This window comes from Penaeus chinensis, chromosome 42, assembly GCF_019202785.1.
Source record: "Penaeus chinensis breed Huanghai No. 1 chromosome 42, ASM1920278v2, whole genome shotgun sequence".
NCBI classification, from domain to species: Eukaryota; Metazoa; Arthropoda; class Malacostraca; order Decapoda; family Penaeidae; genus Penaeus; species Penaeus chinensis.
The window spans coordinates 3,405,883-3,418,382 of record NC_061860.1 but is presented as its reverse complement, the minus strand read 5'-3'; the positions used below and the strand labels follow the sequence as shown (position 1 = coordinate 3,418,382).

Here is a 12,500-nt window from a genome sequence, read left to right as displayed (position 1 = left end):
CAGTGTTGGGGGGCTGGAGTTACAGCAGCAGAGGCAGAAGATCCACCACCTGGCCGAGGACACCAACGCCCAACTCAAGAAAAATGTGTATATGAACTACATGCAGTTTATTGACACAGCTAAGGAAATTTCATGTAAGGAGTTTGATTTGTGTGTCTCATTAGTCTCTATGTTTATTTTCGTAATTGTTATTCTGTGGTTGACCTTGATATATGAAGTCAGCTAAAGAGATAAGTATTAAGTTCTTTTGTTTTGGATGATTTAGTTTTCATTGTATAATATTGTTATCAGTGATGAATTAAAAGATCTTGCATGAATAACCTTAAGTCTTTCAATATGATTTCCTGAAAAAGAGAATCTTAGGATCCAGAGGGAGTTGCTAGTCAAAGATCTCAAAGAATAAAGTAGAATTGAAGAATATTCATTAGAAGTCTCCCTAGGTCAGTGACCCCTTCAGACTGATATTCAGGTTTAAGGTGGAAAGCCGCCCATGGCTGATCTACAAAAAGCGCTTACAGGTTCAGATCAGGAAACTCCAGCTTACCTCCATGACACTGACAGAGGTGTCACCATACTGAAAGCATTGAAGATGTAAATATTGAGGATATTGGATTGAGTTATCTTTAACTGTTCTTGATAAGTTTGTTGTATTTTGTATGCAATAGTTCCACTGTTATTATGTGTTACTATCTTGTGTTTTTTTTTTACAGATTTAGAGAGTGAGATGTACCAGTTGTCCCACCTTATTACTGAACAGAAATCCCTTTTGACGTCTTTACTGGAATTGTCAATAACAGGTCAGTTTTCCAATATTTTACACAAGTAATTTATCATGTTATTTGATTGCAGTGATTCAGCAGAATGTTTGATATTAGAGTTCCTTGGATACAAAGTATATAGATATAGATACATAGGCTCATAATTCTTTGATTGGTTTAGTGTATATGACAAACTTTTTGATCTTGAAATGAGGATGTTTCATATAGTAGATATCAGTTGAAAATATTTTTGATAGATTGAAAAGGTATGTTAATGGTATTGTAATCAACCAATGATTATAAAATATAGTATTTGTTGTAGGGAGTTTTGAAATATTTGACTTCCTCTGTATGCATGTATTCTCTTAGAGAGCAAAATATTGTTTCTTTCTTTCTTTTCTTTTTTCTAAACTATTACACACCACAATGCTAGATTACTCTGTTGTTTATTCATAAAACCTTAACCCAGGGATCAGGTCAGATATTTACTTAATTACCGGTACTTTTGTGTGTGTATATACATATTTTTTTTTTAAACGAATGTGCATGTTTGCTTGGGTATCCACACAGGCACACATGCATGTACGTTTTTTAAATAAATGCATATACTTGCTTATTCATGTACATATATAAGTTTCATATTGAACGTGATGCATTTCCACGGCCGTAGGTGACAGAGGGCCAGGGAGTGCAGCCCAGGAGATGATCGAAGTGAACCCGCAGGAGATCAGACAGAAGCGGGAGAGAGAAAACAGAAAGAAGCTCACGGGACTTTTGGAGAAAATTGAAGGCTGTTCGGTGCGTAGACGAGATTGTGTTGCTTAGCCTCTCGACTGTTTATAAAGGGCATGTGTTGTGTTTTTTTTTTTTTTTTTTTCCTTTTGTTTGTCTAAATGTTTTTTTATTATTTCCTCTAATTGGTTTAATTTTGGGGTGTTTGTTTAAGATCATAGAAAATTATAAAGTATTTTTCATTCCTTTGCTCAGGATGCCTGTCACAACTTTCAAGCCAGTTTGTGGATATTTGAGAAATATTTGTTAAACATGAGCCAGATGTTAATACTATCCCTGATAAAATACTGTTAATTAAATGTCACATATTTACAATGTTGTTTTGATTAGTTTCAATTTTTTTTTTTCCATTTGTTCAGTGTATTTATTTTTTTTTAATTTACAGATTTTTTTTATTATTATTTATTTATTCTTTTATTGTCTTAATATCATCATTTTAGTTAGTGTTAAAATTATTGTTACTTTTACTGTTATCACTGTTGTTATTATTATTATTATTATTATTGTTATTATTATTATTATTATTATTATTATTATTATTATTATTATTATTATTATTATTATTATTGTTATTAATATTATTATTATTATTATTATTATTATTATTATTATTATTATTATTATTATTATTATTATTATTATTATTATTATTATTATTATTATTATTGTTATTAATATTATTATTATTATTATTATTATTATTATTATTATTATTATTATTATTATTATTATTATTATTATTATTATTATTATTATTATTATTATTGTTATTAATATTATTATTATTATTATTATTATTATTATTATTATTATTATTATTATTATTATTATTATTATTATTATTATTATTATTATCATTATTATTATTATTATTATTATTACCATTACTGCAGTTATTGTTATTTTTATTATTTAATATTGTTGTTTGACTTTTATCTTGATATTTATAATTTTCTTTATCATATCATTATTTATCAAGATATTTAAAAAAAAATTGATGCTCCCACTTATAATTTTCCCATATTTTATTTACCAAAACCAATCAAGATTAAATAATATATTCTCAGGGTTTAGTAGGCTTCGTATCTTAATTCACTAATACCGGATTTTTTTTTCATTCATTATGCCCAATCTACAGAAACGAATAGTGAAGGTACAGAATTGTAATTGGTATTATCTTTTTTATTATATAGATTTTATTACCTTCCCTTTTGGTGGTTCTTCTAAGTGTGCCTTTCTTTTGTTTTGTTTTTTTCTTCTATTTTGATTCTTGGCTCGTTGTTTTCTGCTTCTTTTTGTCCTCTTCTTTATCTTCCTTTTTCTTTTATCACTTCTTGTTTTTCATTTTTGTTTTCACTTATTTTTTGTTCCTTTTTTTTTTTTCTCTTGCCAACTTCGCGTTTTTTCCCTGCTACTGCTCCTGCTCCTTCTTCTTCTTCTCCTCCCCTGTTTTATTCTTCTATCTTTTCTTCTCTCCTCTTCCATTGCCTTGTCTTCTCTTTCTTCTTCCTTTTTTCTCTGGGCTTTTTTTTCTCTTTCCTTCTCTTCTCTTTCTTCTTCTTCCTTTTTTCTTGCCTTTTTTTTTCTCTTTCCTTCTCTTCTTTTTTCTTCTCTTCTATTCTTTGTCATGTCTTCTCACCTCCCTTCTCACTTTATTTCCTTGCTTCTCATCTCATCTCTTCTTTTGTCTTCCCTTCTCCTTTTTTACTCTGTTTCCTCTCATCTCATATCTGCTCTTCTCTTCTCTTCTCTTCCCTTTTTTCTTCTCTTCTATTCTCTCCTCATCTCTTCTCTTCTCTTCCCTTTTTTCTTCTCTTCTATTCTCTCCTCATCTCTTCTCTTCTTTTCTTTCTTCTCTTCTATTCTCTCCTTGTTTCTTCTCTTCTCTTCTTTCTTCATTTCTTATCTTCTATTCTCTCCTCGTTTCCTCTCTTCTCTTCTCTTCTCTTCTCTTCTCTTCTCTTATCTTCTCTTCAATCTTCATTTCTTCACTTCTATTCTCTCCTTATTTCCTCCCTTCTTATCTCATTTCTTCTCCTCTCTTCTTGCCATTTTTATATTTGCAAAATAAATGTGTACTGTATTTCAATAAGCTGAGCCTTTTATTATTCTATTCTCTAAAGTAGTAAAGCTATATTTAGTGTTAGTAGTGTAAGAGTAATGAGGGAAATATATAATGATGAACAAGCACCCTAGGGATAATACATTTTCTATAAGGCTTGAACGTCACCATCCAGGAATCTCGAGACCAGACGTCTACCAGAATAGCAACTTTTTTTTTTCTGAACTTATGGAGCTTAGGGTAAAGAAAGTAAAATAATGCATGTATTGTATTGTAAAATACTTGTTTATGGGACTTCATTATGACAGTGTTAGTCCTTTGATAAAAATTTACCGTGCAGCCAAGTTACGGCCGTGCGTGACCCAAGAAAAGTATTGTTATTTGTAGTGATTGAAGGTTGAAATTTGTTCAGATCTTTCGTGTGATTCTTAAGATTGAATTGTCTGCAGTATGTTAGCCAGTGGTTTTTCTTCTTCTGAGTATTGAGTAGTTCGCAGTGTGTTGCATAGCGTATTTCTGATTATTTGGGCTATTTGTCTATTTATTGAACTTTTTAAAATTTAGGTAAGTACCACATAGATGTATCGTTTTATGGTTTGTAGAGAAATCTGTAAACTAATGAATTGTAGGTCATTGATCAAGAAATGGTAAAAAAATAGAAAAGAATCTTGTACTTTATGGTGTTATATCAAATAATTCAAATATTTGTTTAACATGATATTCAGTATAGTATCAGAGACTGAGGAAAAAAAGAATTATGTAATATTATTTAGCATTATATCTAGTGAATTCAGAACAAACAAGCAAACAAAAAAAAAAATCAAAACTACAAAAAACCTCTGTAGTAATGAGCACCCCCATTGACATTCGTATTCACACATTCGCAGCACGTTATGGAGGTGGAAGATCGTTATCTAGTCTATGACGGAGACCTTGTGGAACTCAACCAGGACGACTACACGGCTATGCAGAGAGTCCACGCGTACCTGTTGAACGATTCCTTGATGATTGCGGCATGGCTAAGCGACAGGTGAGATCTCGGTCCGTTTGTTAAGCTTCTGAGGGATTATGGTGATATAAGGAGATGGTTTAGGATGGTATAAGGAAACCGATTAGGGTGAGATAGGGTGATATATGAATATGGATTGGGTTAAATTAAGAAGATGAACTAGAGGGATATAAGGAGAAGGATGGAATGAGATAAATAATGATTTGGCTTAGTACTATTTGTAACTAAATTCTTTGTAATAAACATGCCATTATGTAGTGAATACTCTCTAAGAATATTGTTAATTTTTAGCACTATGTCAAGAAATGAAACAAAAAAGAAAGAAAGAAAGAAGGAAAAGCGTGTAGAAGAAAATTAAATAATCACAAGTTCCCTTTCCTTGTAACAGGCGGGGTCCAGTGCGTTACAGGTTCGAGGTGCTCTACCCCCTAGACCAGGTCTTACCAGTCAACATTAAGGACCGCGGGACAACGAAGAATGCTTTCAAGGTCCTCATTTTCCCAGATACTCGAGTATTTATGGCCCCAGATGCTAAGTCAAAGGTGAGGCTTTAAATTCCATCACAGGAATGATGTTGTATGAGAATGTGCTGAAATTATTTCTGAAAGATTTTGGAATATTTAAATTTCATAAGGTAAAGATGTGAGACAGCTTGCTAGTGTAAGCTATGTGTAGGGCTAGATACAGTATTAAAAATGATAATAGAAAAGAACAAGAAAGAAAATCAGAAAGAAGGCCAAAATAAATGTAAGTTATATTGCTAATTCTGTCTTCTTTTTTTTCTTTTTATATATATATATATATTTTTAGATTTTTTCAGATTTTTTCTTTCTTTCTTTCTTTCTTTTTTACCTTTTTTCTTTCTTTTTAGATTTTATTTTTCAGATTTTGTTCTTTGAATAATAGATTCACACACTCTGCCTCTCTCTCCTCTAACAGCAAGACTGGCTAGATGAAATAGAGCGCACCAAGGCCAACAAGGTCACAGTAGACAAGCAGAAGGTGGAACGAGCTCAGCAGCAGCAGAAGGAACGGCACCAGAGTCTAAGCAAGGAGGATTCGCTGGAAAGTAACAATCGTAGGTGTCACGCGCGCTTGCTTCCAGATGGCACCTTCTCTTTCAGGGTTTAGGGTTTGTCTTCTGAACTCCTGTGAATATTAGGTTTAGTTTGTATTCATATTAGTAATATGAGGTATGAGGTAACGAGAATTTTTTTTTGTGTGGTAGACACTATCTTGGATTTCACGAAAGGAAATTCGTCAGGAATGTAAGTTAGTGTAGATATGATAGATAACATAAATTAAGAATTTATTGTGTATCAAAATCAACACTTGTTATCCACCCACAGCCTTTGCAGACGACGACGACAGCTTGAACCCTTTCCAGGAGATACAGCCACCTTCTGTAGGTCCCCCTGAGTGGGTCCTAGAGCTGCCTGAGGAACTAGACCAAGCCATTGCCCAGAGGAACTTTGAGGATGCTGTCAGCCTCATAGACAGCGGCCGTGAGTTCTTTGACTCGGCACCCAAGACTCCAGCTTATAATGAGATGAGGTGAGTAGTGTGTGTGTGTGTGTGTGTGTGAGTGTGTGTGAGTGTGTGTGTGTGTGTGTGTGTGTGTGTGTGTGTGTGTGTGTGTGTGTGTGTGTGTGTGTGTGTGTGTGTGTGTGTGTGTGTGTGTGTGTGTGTTTGTGTATTTGTGTGTGTGTGTGTGTGTGTGTGTGTGTGTGTGTTTGTGTATTTGTGTGTGTGTGTGTGTGTGTGTGTGTGTGTGTGTGTGTGTGTGTGTGTGTGTGTGTGTGTGTGTGTGTGTGTGTGTGTGTGTGTGTTTGTGTATTTGTGTGTGTGTGTGTGTGTGTGTGTGTGTTTGTGTATTTGTGTGTGTGTGTGTGTGTGTGTGTGTGAGTGTGTGAGTGTGAGTGTGAGTGTGAGTGTGAGTGTAAGTGTAAGAGAGAGGGAGGAGGATTTGTAGGGTTCGGAGATAATGCCTGAACCTGACACTTTTGTGTGTAATGTTTTTATATATAATGGCTGATGGTTCTTACGACTGGTATTTGTAGTCGTTTTAAAAATATTTTTGTCTTTTGTGCCTGGGGAGATGGAAGGTTTTTTCCCCGTTCTTCCCTTTTTAATTTTTTTTTTTTTCTCATCACTTTAATTTCTCTGTTCTTAGGCAGAATATCAGTGAAATGAAATACAGAATCTTTTATTTTTTTATTTATTATTTTTTTTTTTTCAGACGAGCCCTGGAAGGTAGGGTGCGCAGTCTGGTGGAGGTGCTACAGGGGGAGTTGCGCGTAACCCCAGAGAAGAGTTTACAGGGAGGTCCTCGTGCAGCTCGAAGGGCAACCACGCTGTTAGTGCATCTCAACAAATCAAGTCAGGTACAAAAAGTTTTCTTAACTGATATTTATTTATAAGGTTATTATTTGATGTAGGTTTTATTAATAATACATGAGGAAACGTTTTATATTAAGCTTTTCAATATTAAGAGGATACTTTTGATGACTCAAGTTTCTCTTATTCTGATGAAACCGTTTTAACCCACTTGGCACAGATGGCAAGAATACATGCCATATCCTTTGTAATATAAGTCCATTTATTGTATTTACACATATATGGCTTAGTCACCAAGGAGTCAGTTATTAGTCCTACCTATCTCACCTGTTTATCCTTTACCTTGACTTTTGGAAAGTTTCTTTTGTATTATTTTGTTGTCTTTAAAGTTACCCAAATTATAATAACACTTTAATAATCATAATATCAATAAGAATAATAGCAATATCACATTTTCCCGCAATTTCAAGGAATGCGGAAATTAGGATCGGTCACTAGGGCCTACTGATAGACTCCTTAGTGGCTGATCACATGTGGAGCCATCTGTATGTAACAAATTTCACAAACAACTACAGTGGACAGTTCATAGATCCATAGTGCTTAGGTTAAGAATGCTAGTCTTTTCATATTCGAAACTAGATCACGATGATAATGCTAACCTCTTGAGAACTGAAACAAGATCATTGTATAACTCTAGTTTTATTTATCCAGTGTATTAGTTGTCTGATATAATCAGTAAAAATACCAGTCCTATCATATTCTAAATGGATCGTTCTTGCCCCACGACACAGGCCTGCGATTTGTTCCTTGGTCATCGTGGGGCCATACTGAAGGCAGGACTCAAGAGGCTGCGATTAGAGGGCAAGACGGTGCTTTATGTCCGACAGCTTTGCTCCATCTTCTTCCACAATCTGCTGGAAACGGGACGCGAGTTCACCAAAGCCTTCCCAGCCAACCGTAGCTGTACTTCAGGTTAGGGGTTACGTGGCTCTTTTTTATTGATACTTCTTTTTAGTCTCTTTCTTCTTTCTCCTCCATCACCATCATATCATCATCATCATCATCATCATCATCATCATCATCATCATCATCATCATCATCATCATCATCATACCTAAGTTGTAGATACAAAAACTGATTTGCTGTTATTTTACCTTTTTTTTTTATCCATAGCAAGATGTCTAGTTAGTTACTACAGCTTAGAAGGTATCAAAGAAGAAATTACATTTGCCAAAACTAATTAAATATCTTCTGTCCTTCTGTAGCATTCGTAGTGTGGGCTCACAATGAAGTGTCAAATTTCGCCTCCATGTTCTCTCGCCATGTGTTTACAACCCAGTCCACCATCACCACGGTTGCTGAATGTATTAGTCGTGCTGATTACCACTGCCAGCAGGTGAGGAAAGAGCACTTTTGTTTTATGTATATCTTAAAATTGTATGAAAATCTTTACACTTACATTCTAAAATATTGTCATTAGCTGATATATGTTGTGAGAGATAATCAGTTACCAATCAATATCTCATCTTAATTGAGCATCCTCTCTTCCTCCCTGCCTATTCCGCAGCTGGCAGACATAGGATTAGACCTGACGTTTGCATTACACACCCTCCTGCTGCGGGATGTGGAGAAGTGGATCCGTGACGGTAGAGATAAGATGGTGGAGGCCGTCAAGTTGAGGGGACAGGAAGACACATGGAAGACCCTCAAGTATGAGAACAAGGACCAGCTCAATAAATTTATCGAGGACATGAACGACATTGGTATTGCCAACATACAGACTTATGTGACAGGTGTGTGGAAGTAACAGTAAGAGATTATGAGTGTTTTCTGGTATATGGAATTTTTGTTTTTCATTCCTTGGTATATTTGCAGGAATGTAAAAGGTTCTCAGTCTTTCTTAGCATTACCTGTTTTGTGTCAAAGACAACTCAGGATTGGCAGGTATCTGTTTTTCTTCTTTTTAATGTTGCCTTACCTCTGATTTTTACACTCCAAGTTCTTATGTTTTAAGTTCCTTATTTTTTATTTTATTTTATTTTTTTTTTTTATCTTTTTTCCATGATAGATCTCTAAATCTCAATGACAGTTTTTATAAGAGGAAAATTTTGCCTTTGAATTTGTCATATAAAGAGGAATAAAAAGTGCATTTCAAACAAGAAACCTTAAAATCATAAACTTAACATGTTATTATATAATTTCCTCCTTTTACCTGATTACTTACCCTCTGCAATATTTATCGCTGAATAATTGTCATTACATTTTAAAAATCTGCTTTTCTTTCCTTCCTCCAGATGAACTTTCTGTTGGATTGACAAACAACAGCATCCAGTTCAGCCGTGCTTTCCTGGGCTACCTAGAGGACGTCCTACGCCTCTTTTGGCCTGAAACGGAACACCTCATTAACGAGTCTCTAACAGCGCTCTTTTCTGCACAGCTCCGCCACTGCAAGGCATCGCTGGAGGAGACGCTCTTCAAGAATGAAGTACGTGAAGGAAGATGTTTTGAATGTATAGATGATGTGGATGTCTCGTTGTCTATGGTACTGTTGCTCTTTTCTAGCTTATTGTTAAAAAAATTGTGAGGAATACAAATGGTTAATGGCTAGAAGGATTAAATGTGCTAGACATCATAGGTTGTATAGCACTATGGTAGAGTATTGTGGTAAAAAGGGTAGAAATGAGTTAATGTTTAGGATAAGATGTGATAGTTGTCAAAGGCTGATAGCCTATTAAAAAGGTGACACATTTTCAAGAACTTAAATATTAGTTGTGAATAGATTTTGATTGTTGAGGTGTATGAGTATGCTTTGCTTAACTCTTACTTCTGTTTTGAGTTTTATCTTAAGAAAATAAGTGTAAAGTAGATATCGTATTGACACAAGTGCATGTGATAATATTATTTTAAGAGTTAGGCTTTTTTTTTTTGTTTTTGTTTTTCCCATCTTTTGTTTTGCATTTAGTACAATCAGGAATATAAGATGATTGTGTAAAGCGGATGTTTTACAGAAGGAGACACTAAAAATTGCTTAGCTACAGATATTGACAGTAAAAAGCTTTATGAATTTTATGAGGAATAGGATTATATTTGTTATTACAATAATTCTACCTTCTGAAAATGTTATTGTAAAAAGGTTTTTCTGTTTACAAGCTCACTGATTTTGGTATTTTTAAATACAATGGAGCATAGTTATGTATGAAATATTTTTGATGTAAAACATTTAAAGGGAGATATCCTTTACAAAGAAAGCCTTTTTTTCATTGTCAATATAGATTTTTTACTATAATATTTCACAGCCTCGACTTCAGCTTGTTGATGTATGCTCACAGTAATCTGATATTTTATTTAATTTCATCCTCTTCCAGATAACAAATGTCTGCATTTTTTTTTTTTTTTTAATTATTATTAGTTTTTTTTAATAATCAATTTCATTGTATTTTCATCTTCCAGATATCAAACATCCTTTTTTCTTTACAAATTAAACAATTAATATCATTTTTTCTTCTTCAACATACCAACATGCAAATTTTTTATTTTCCTTTATACCCAATTAGTAGATTTGATTTGACTTTGTTCTCCCAGGTACCAAACATCCGACGGAACAGTGCCTTCTTACTGGACGTGGTGTTGACGCTTGCCGAGCACAGATACGCAGAGGCAGTGGGTCATGCACATCCAACTCTGCCTGGTCTGCATGGGCATTATGTGGCTCTAACAGGCCAAGCGGTCAATGCGCCAACTATTAGTAAATACGAATCAAACTTCATTTAAATTTTTTCGAGCATCAGTTTTCCCTCGACTTTTTTTTTTCTCTCGCTCTATCTTTTTAGTTTACTTTCTTTTTCTTGCTCTAGCTCTATCTTTTTAGTTTACTTTCTTTCTTTTTCTTGCTCTTTATTCTTTTTCTTTCACTTTTCTTTTTTTAATTCCTAAAGACCAAACTTTCCATACCTGTGTAAGTGAACATAAATGCATAACTTTATTACAGAGTATAGATATATTATCTACAAGAGTATTGTATAAATTGCGCCTTGTGCTGGTTCAATAAACCTTCAAAAAATTACTGTTTGGATTTATTATATATATTTGGACCTGTATTTATAATTAGCAGTTGGACATATAACAAAGGTATATTTACCGCTCACATTTCATTGTATAATAATTCCATTAATATTAGAATCAGTATTTCTTGACCTGCAGTATTTCATTCTAATGATTTCTAAATCCTGAGGTGTATATATGTATATATATATATATATATATATATTGCAAAGCTTTTACTTTTACTTTTTTTTCTTTATTTGCTTGTATTCAAAATTCTGTTTGATCAAGTTTGTTGTTAAGATAGCTATTACATGTATTTCACCAAAAATCCAAATGAAATGGAGAGAGAAAGAGCTAAAAATTAAACATACAATCATAAAGTGATCTTTAATTCCTCATATCACAACACATACACCTCACACGTCAAAAAATCAGCCTCCGTGCAGAGTAGAAATAAACAACACGTCATCGTTCTCCTGGAGGTCGTACTCCAGCTGACCAAGGAGCTCCCAATCCGCATCGTTCACCAGCACCAGGATCCCCGGCCGCACGGAATCACCCTGGAGGAAGAGCTCGGGCCTTTCTTTGATGAGGTTCTCCTTGACCCACTTCAGCAGCTGTGCCATGGTCCACTTGGGTCCCTCAAGATCAACGGACTGCTTAGCAACGTTCACCAGCAGCTCCGCCCCTCCGCGGAATTCTAGGGTGATTTTCATGGTTCCCCTTCGTTCGTGTTTTTTTATTTTATGTGTGTGTGTACAATATCCTTTTATTATTTTCTTTGGTATATATTTGGAAAAGAAATAATTTCTTAAATTAATCAGTCTGGACTTTTTGCCTTTTCTATTGAAATACCAAAAATATTTATTCTTTGTTTATGATCCTCCCTTGCCCAGAACTATCGCTGCATGTCTCGTACCTGTTAGAAAAGAGAAAATTCAGGCTGAAGTAAATGTTAAAAGTAACTGGATAAAAAAAGAAGTAAAGAATATAATATATTTTTAAACTTTAAAACACTCTCTCTCTCTTTCTCTTTTTTTTTTTATTAGCTCTTAAAAATATGACTGTGGAAAGATAATGCAAGGCTGATACAAAAGTATAGAATTCAAAACTATAGCATCTACATAAAATACAATCAAAACAAATTATTCTGCTAAACCTAATCTATAATATAATCACAATACCTGGTACAAACGCAACAAAACCCTATGTTATATACAACTGTAATGGATAGTGCAGTCATTATGTAAAGACAACAAATTACGAAGGTTACCTGTTCCTTCACATTCTCCAGAGCATAAGCCGAACGCTGAATTGAATCGTGCTGGTAGCCGAGGTGCGTTATCAACAGATTCAGCTTATGCAGATTATCCTCGGCATTCTTGAGTGCGTGTTCCTGCAAGAGATTAATTTTTTTTAACGATTCAGGCTACTTGAATGTATATTTCTAAAACAGACAGAATGATGAATTGTATCACATTCTTGAATGCTGGTTACT

The 12,500-nt window shown here is 34.1% G+C and overlaps 2 protein-coding genes across 2 annotated transcripts in view; one reads left to right on the top strand and one right to left on the bottom strand.

Moving 5' to 3' along the window:
- LOC125047793 (exocyst complex component 8-like) overlaps nucleotides 1-11,021 on the top strand; it is a 12,943-nt gene extending 1,922 nt beyond the window's left edge. The window contains exons 2-14 of the mRNA XM_047646242.1: nucleotides 1-134; nucleotides 711-797; nucleotides 1,429-1,556; nucleotides 4,500-4,642; nucleotides 5,010-5,163; nucleotides 5,561-5,699; nucleotides 5,971-6,175; nucleotides 6,861-7,005; nucleotides 7,750-7,930; nucleotides 8,224-8,354; nucleotides 8,526-8,751; nucleotides 9,253-9,443; nucleotides 10,541-11,021. The exon at nucleotides 1-134 is cut by the window's left edge and continues 22 nt beyond it. Coding sequence (XP_047502198.1) covers nucleotides 1-134; nucleotides 711-797; nucleotides 1,429-1,556; nucleotides 4,500-4,642; nucleotides 5,010-5,163; nucleotides 5,561-5,699; nucleotides 5,971-6,175; nucleotides 6,861-7,005; nucleotides 7,750-7,930; nucleotides 8,224-8,354; nucleotides 8,526-8,751; nucleotides 9,253-9,443; nucleotides 10,541-10,729 — 2,053 coding nt within the window. The 3' untranslated portion in view covers nucleotides 10,730-11,021. The remainder of the gene's footprint in view (nucleotides 135-710; nucleotides 798-1,428; nucleotides 1,557-4,499; nucleotides 4,643-5,009; nucleotides 5,164-5,560; nucleotides 5,700-5,970; nucleotides 6,176-6,860; nucleotides 7,006-7,749; nucleotides 7,931-8,223; nucleotides 8,355-8,525; nucleotides 8,752-9,252; nucleotides 9,444-10,540) is intronic.
- Nucleotides 11,022-11,375: 354 nt separating this feature from the next.
- LOC125047796 (ubiquitin-related modifier 1 homolog) lies at nucleotides 11,376-11,899 on the bottom strand. Its single transcript, XM_047646244.1, has one exon. It carries the CDS (start codon nucleotides 11,716-11,718, stop codon nucleotides 11,434-11,436), a length of 285 nt encoding a protein of 94 aa, XP_047502200.1. The 5' UTR covers nucleotides 11,719-11,899; the 3' UTR covers nucleotides 11,376-11,433.
- Between the last annotated feature and the right edge of the window lie 601 nt (nucleotides 11,900-12,500).

Bases quoted from the DNA above. Each gene is read 5' to 3' on its own strand.
- LOC125047796 (XM_047646244.1), bottom strand. From the start codon at position 11,718: ATGAAAATCACCCTAGAATTCCGCGGAGGGGCGGAGCTGCTGGTGAAC.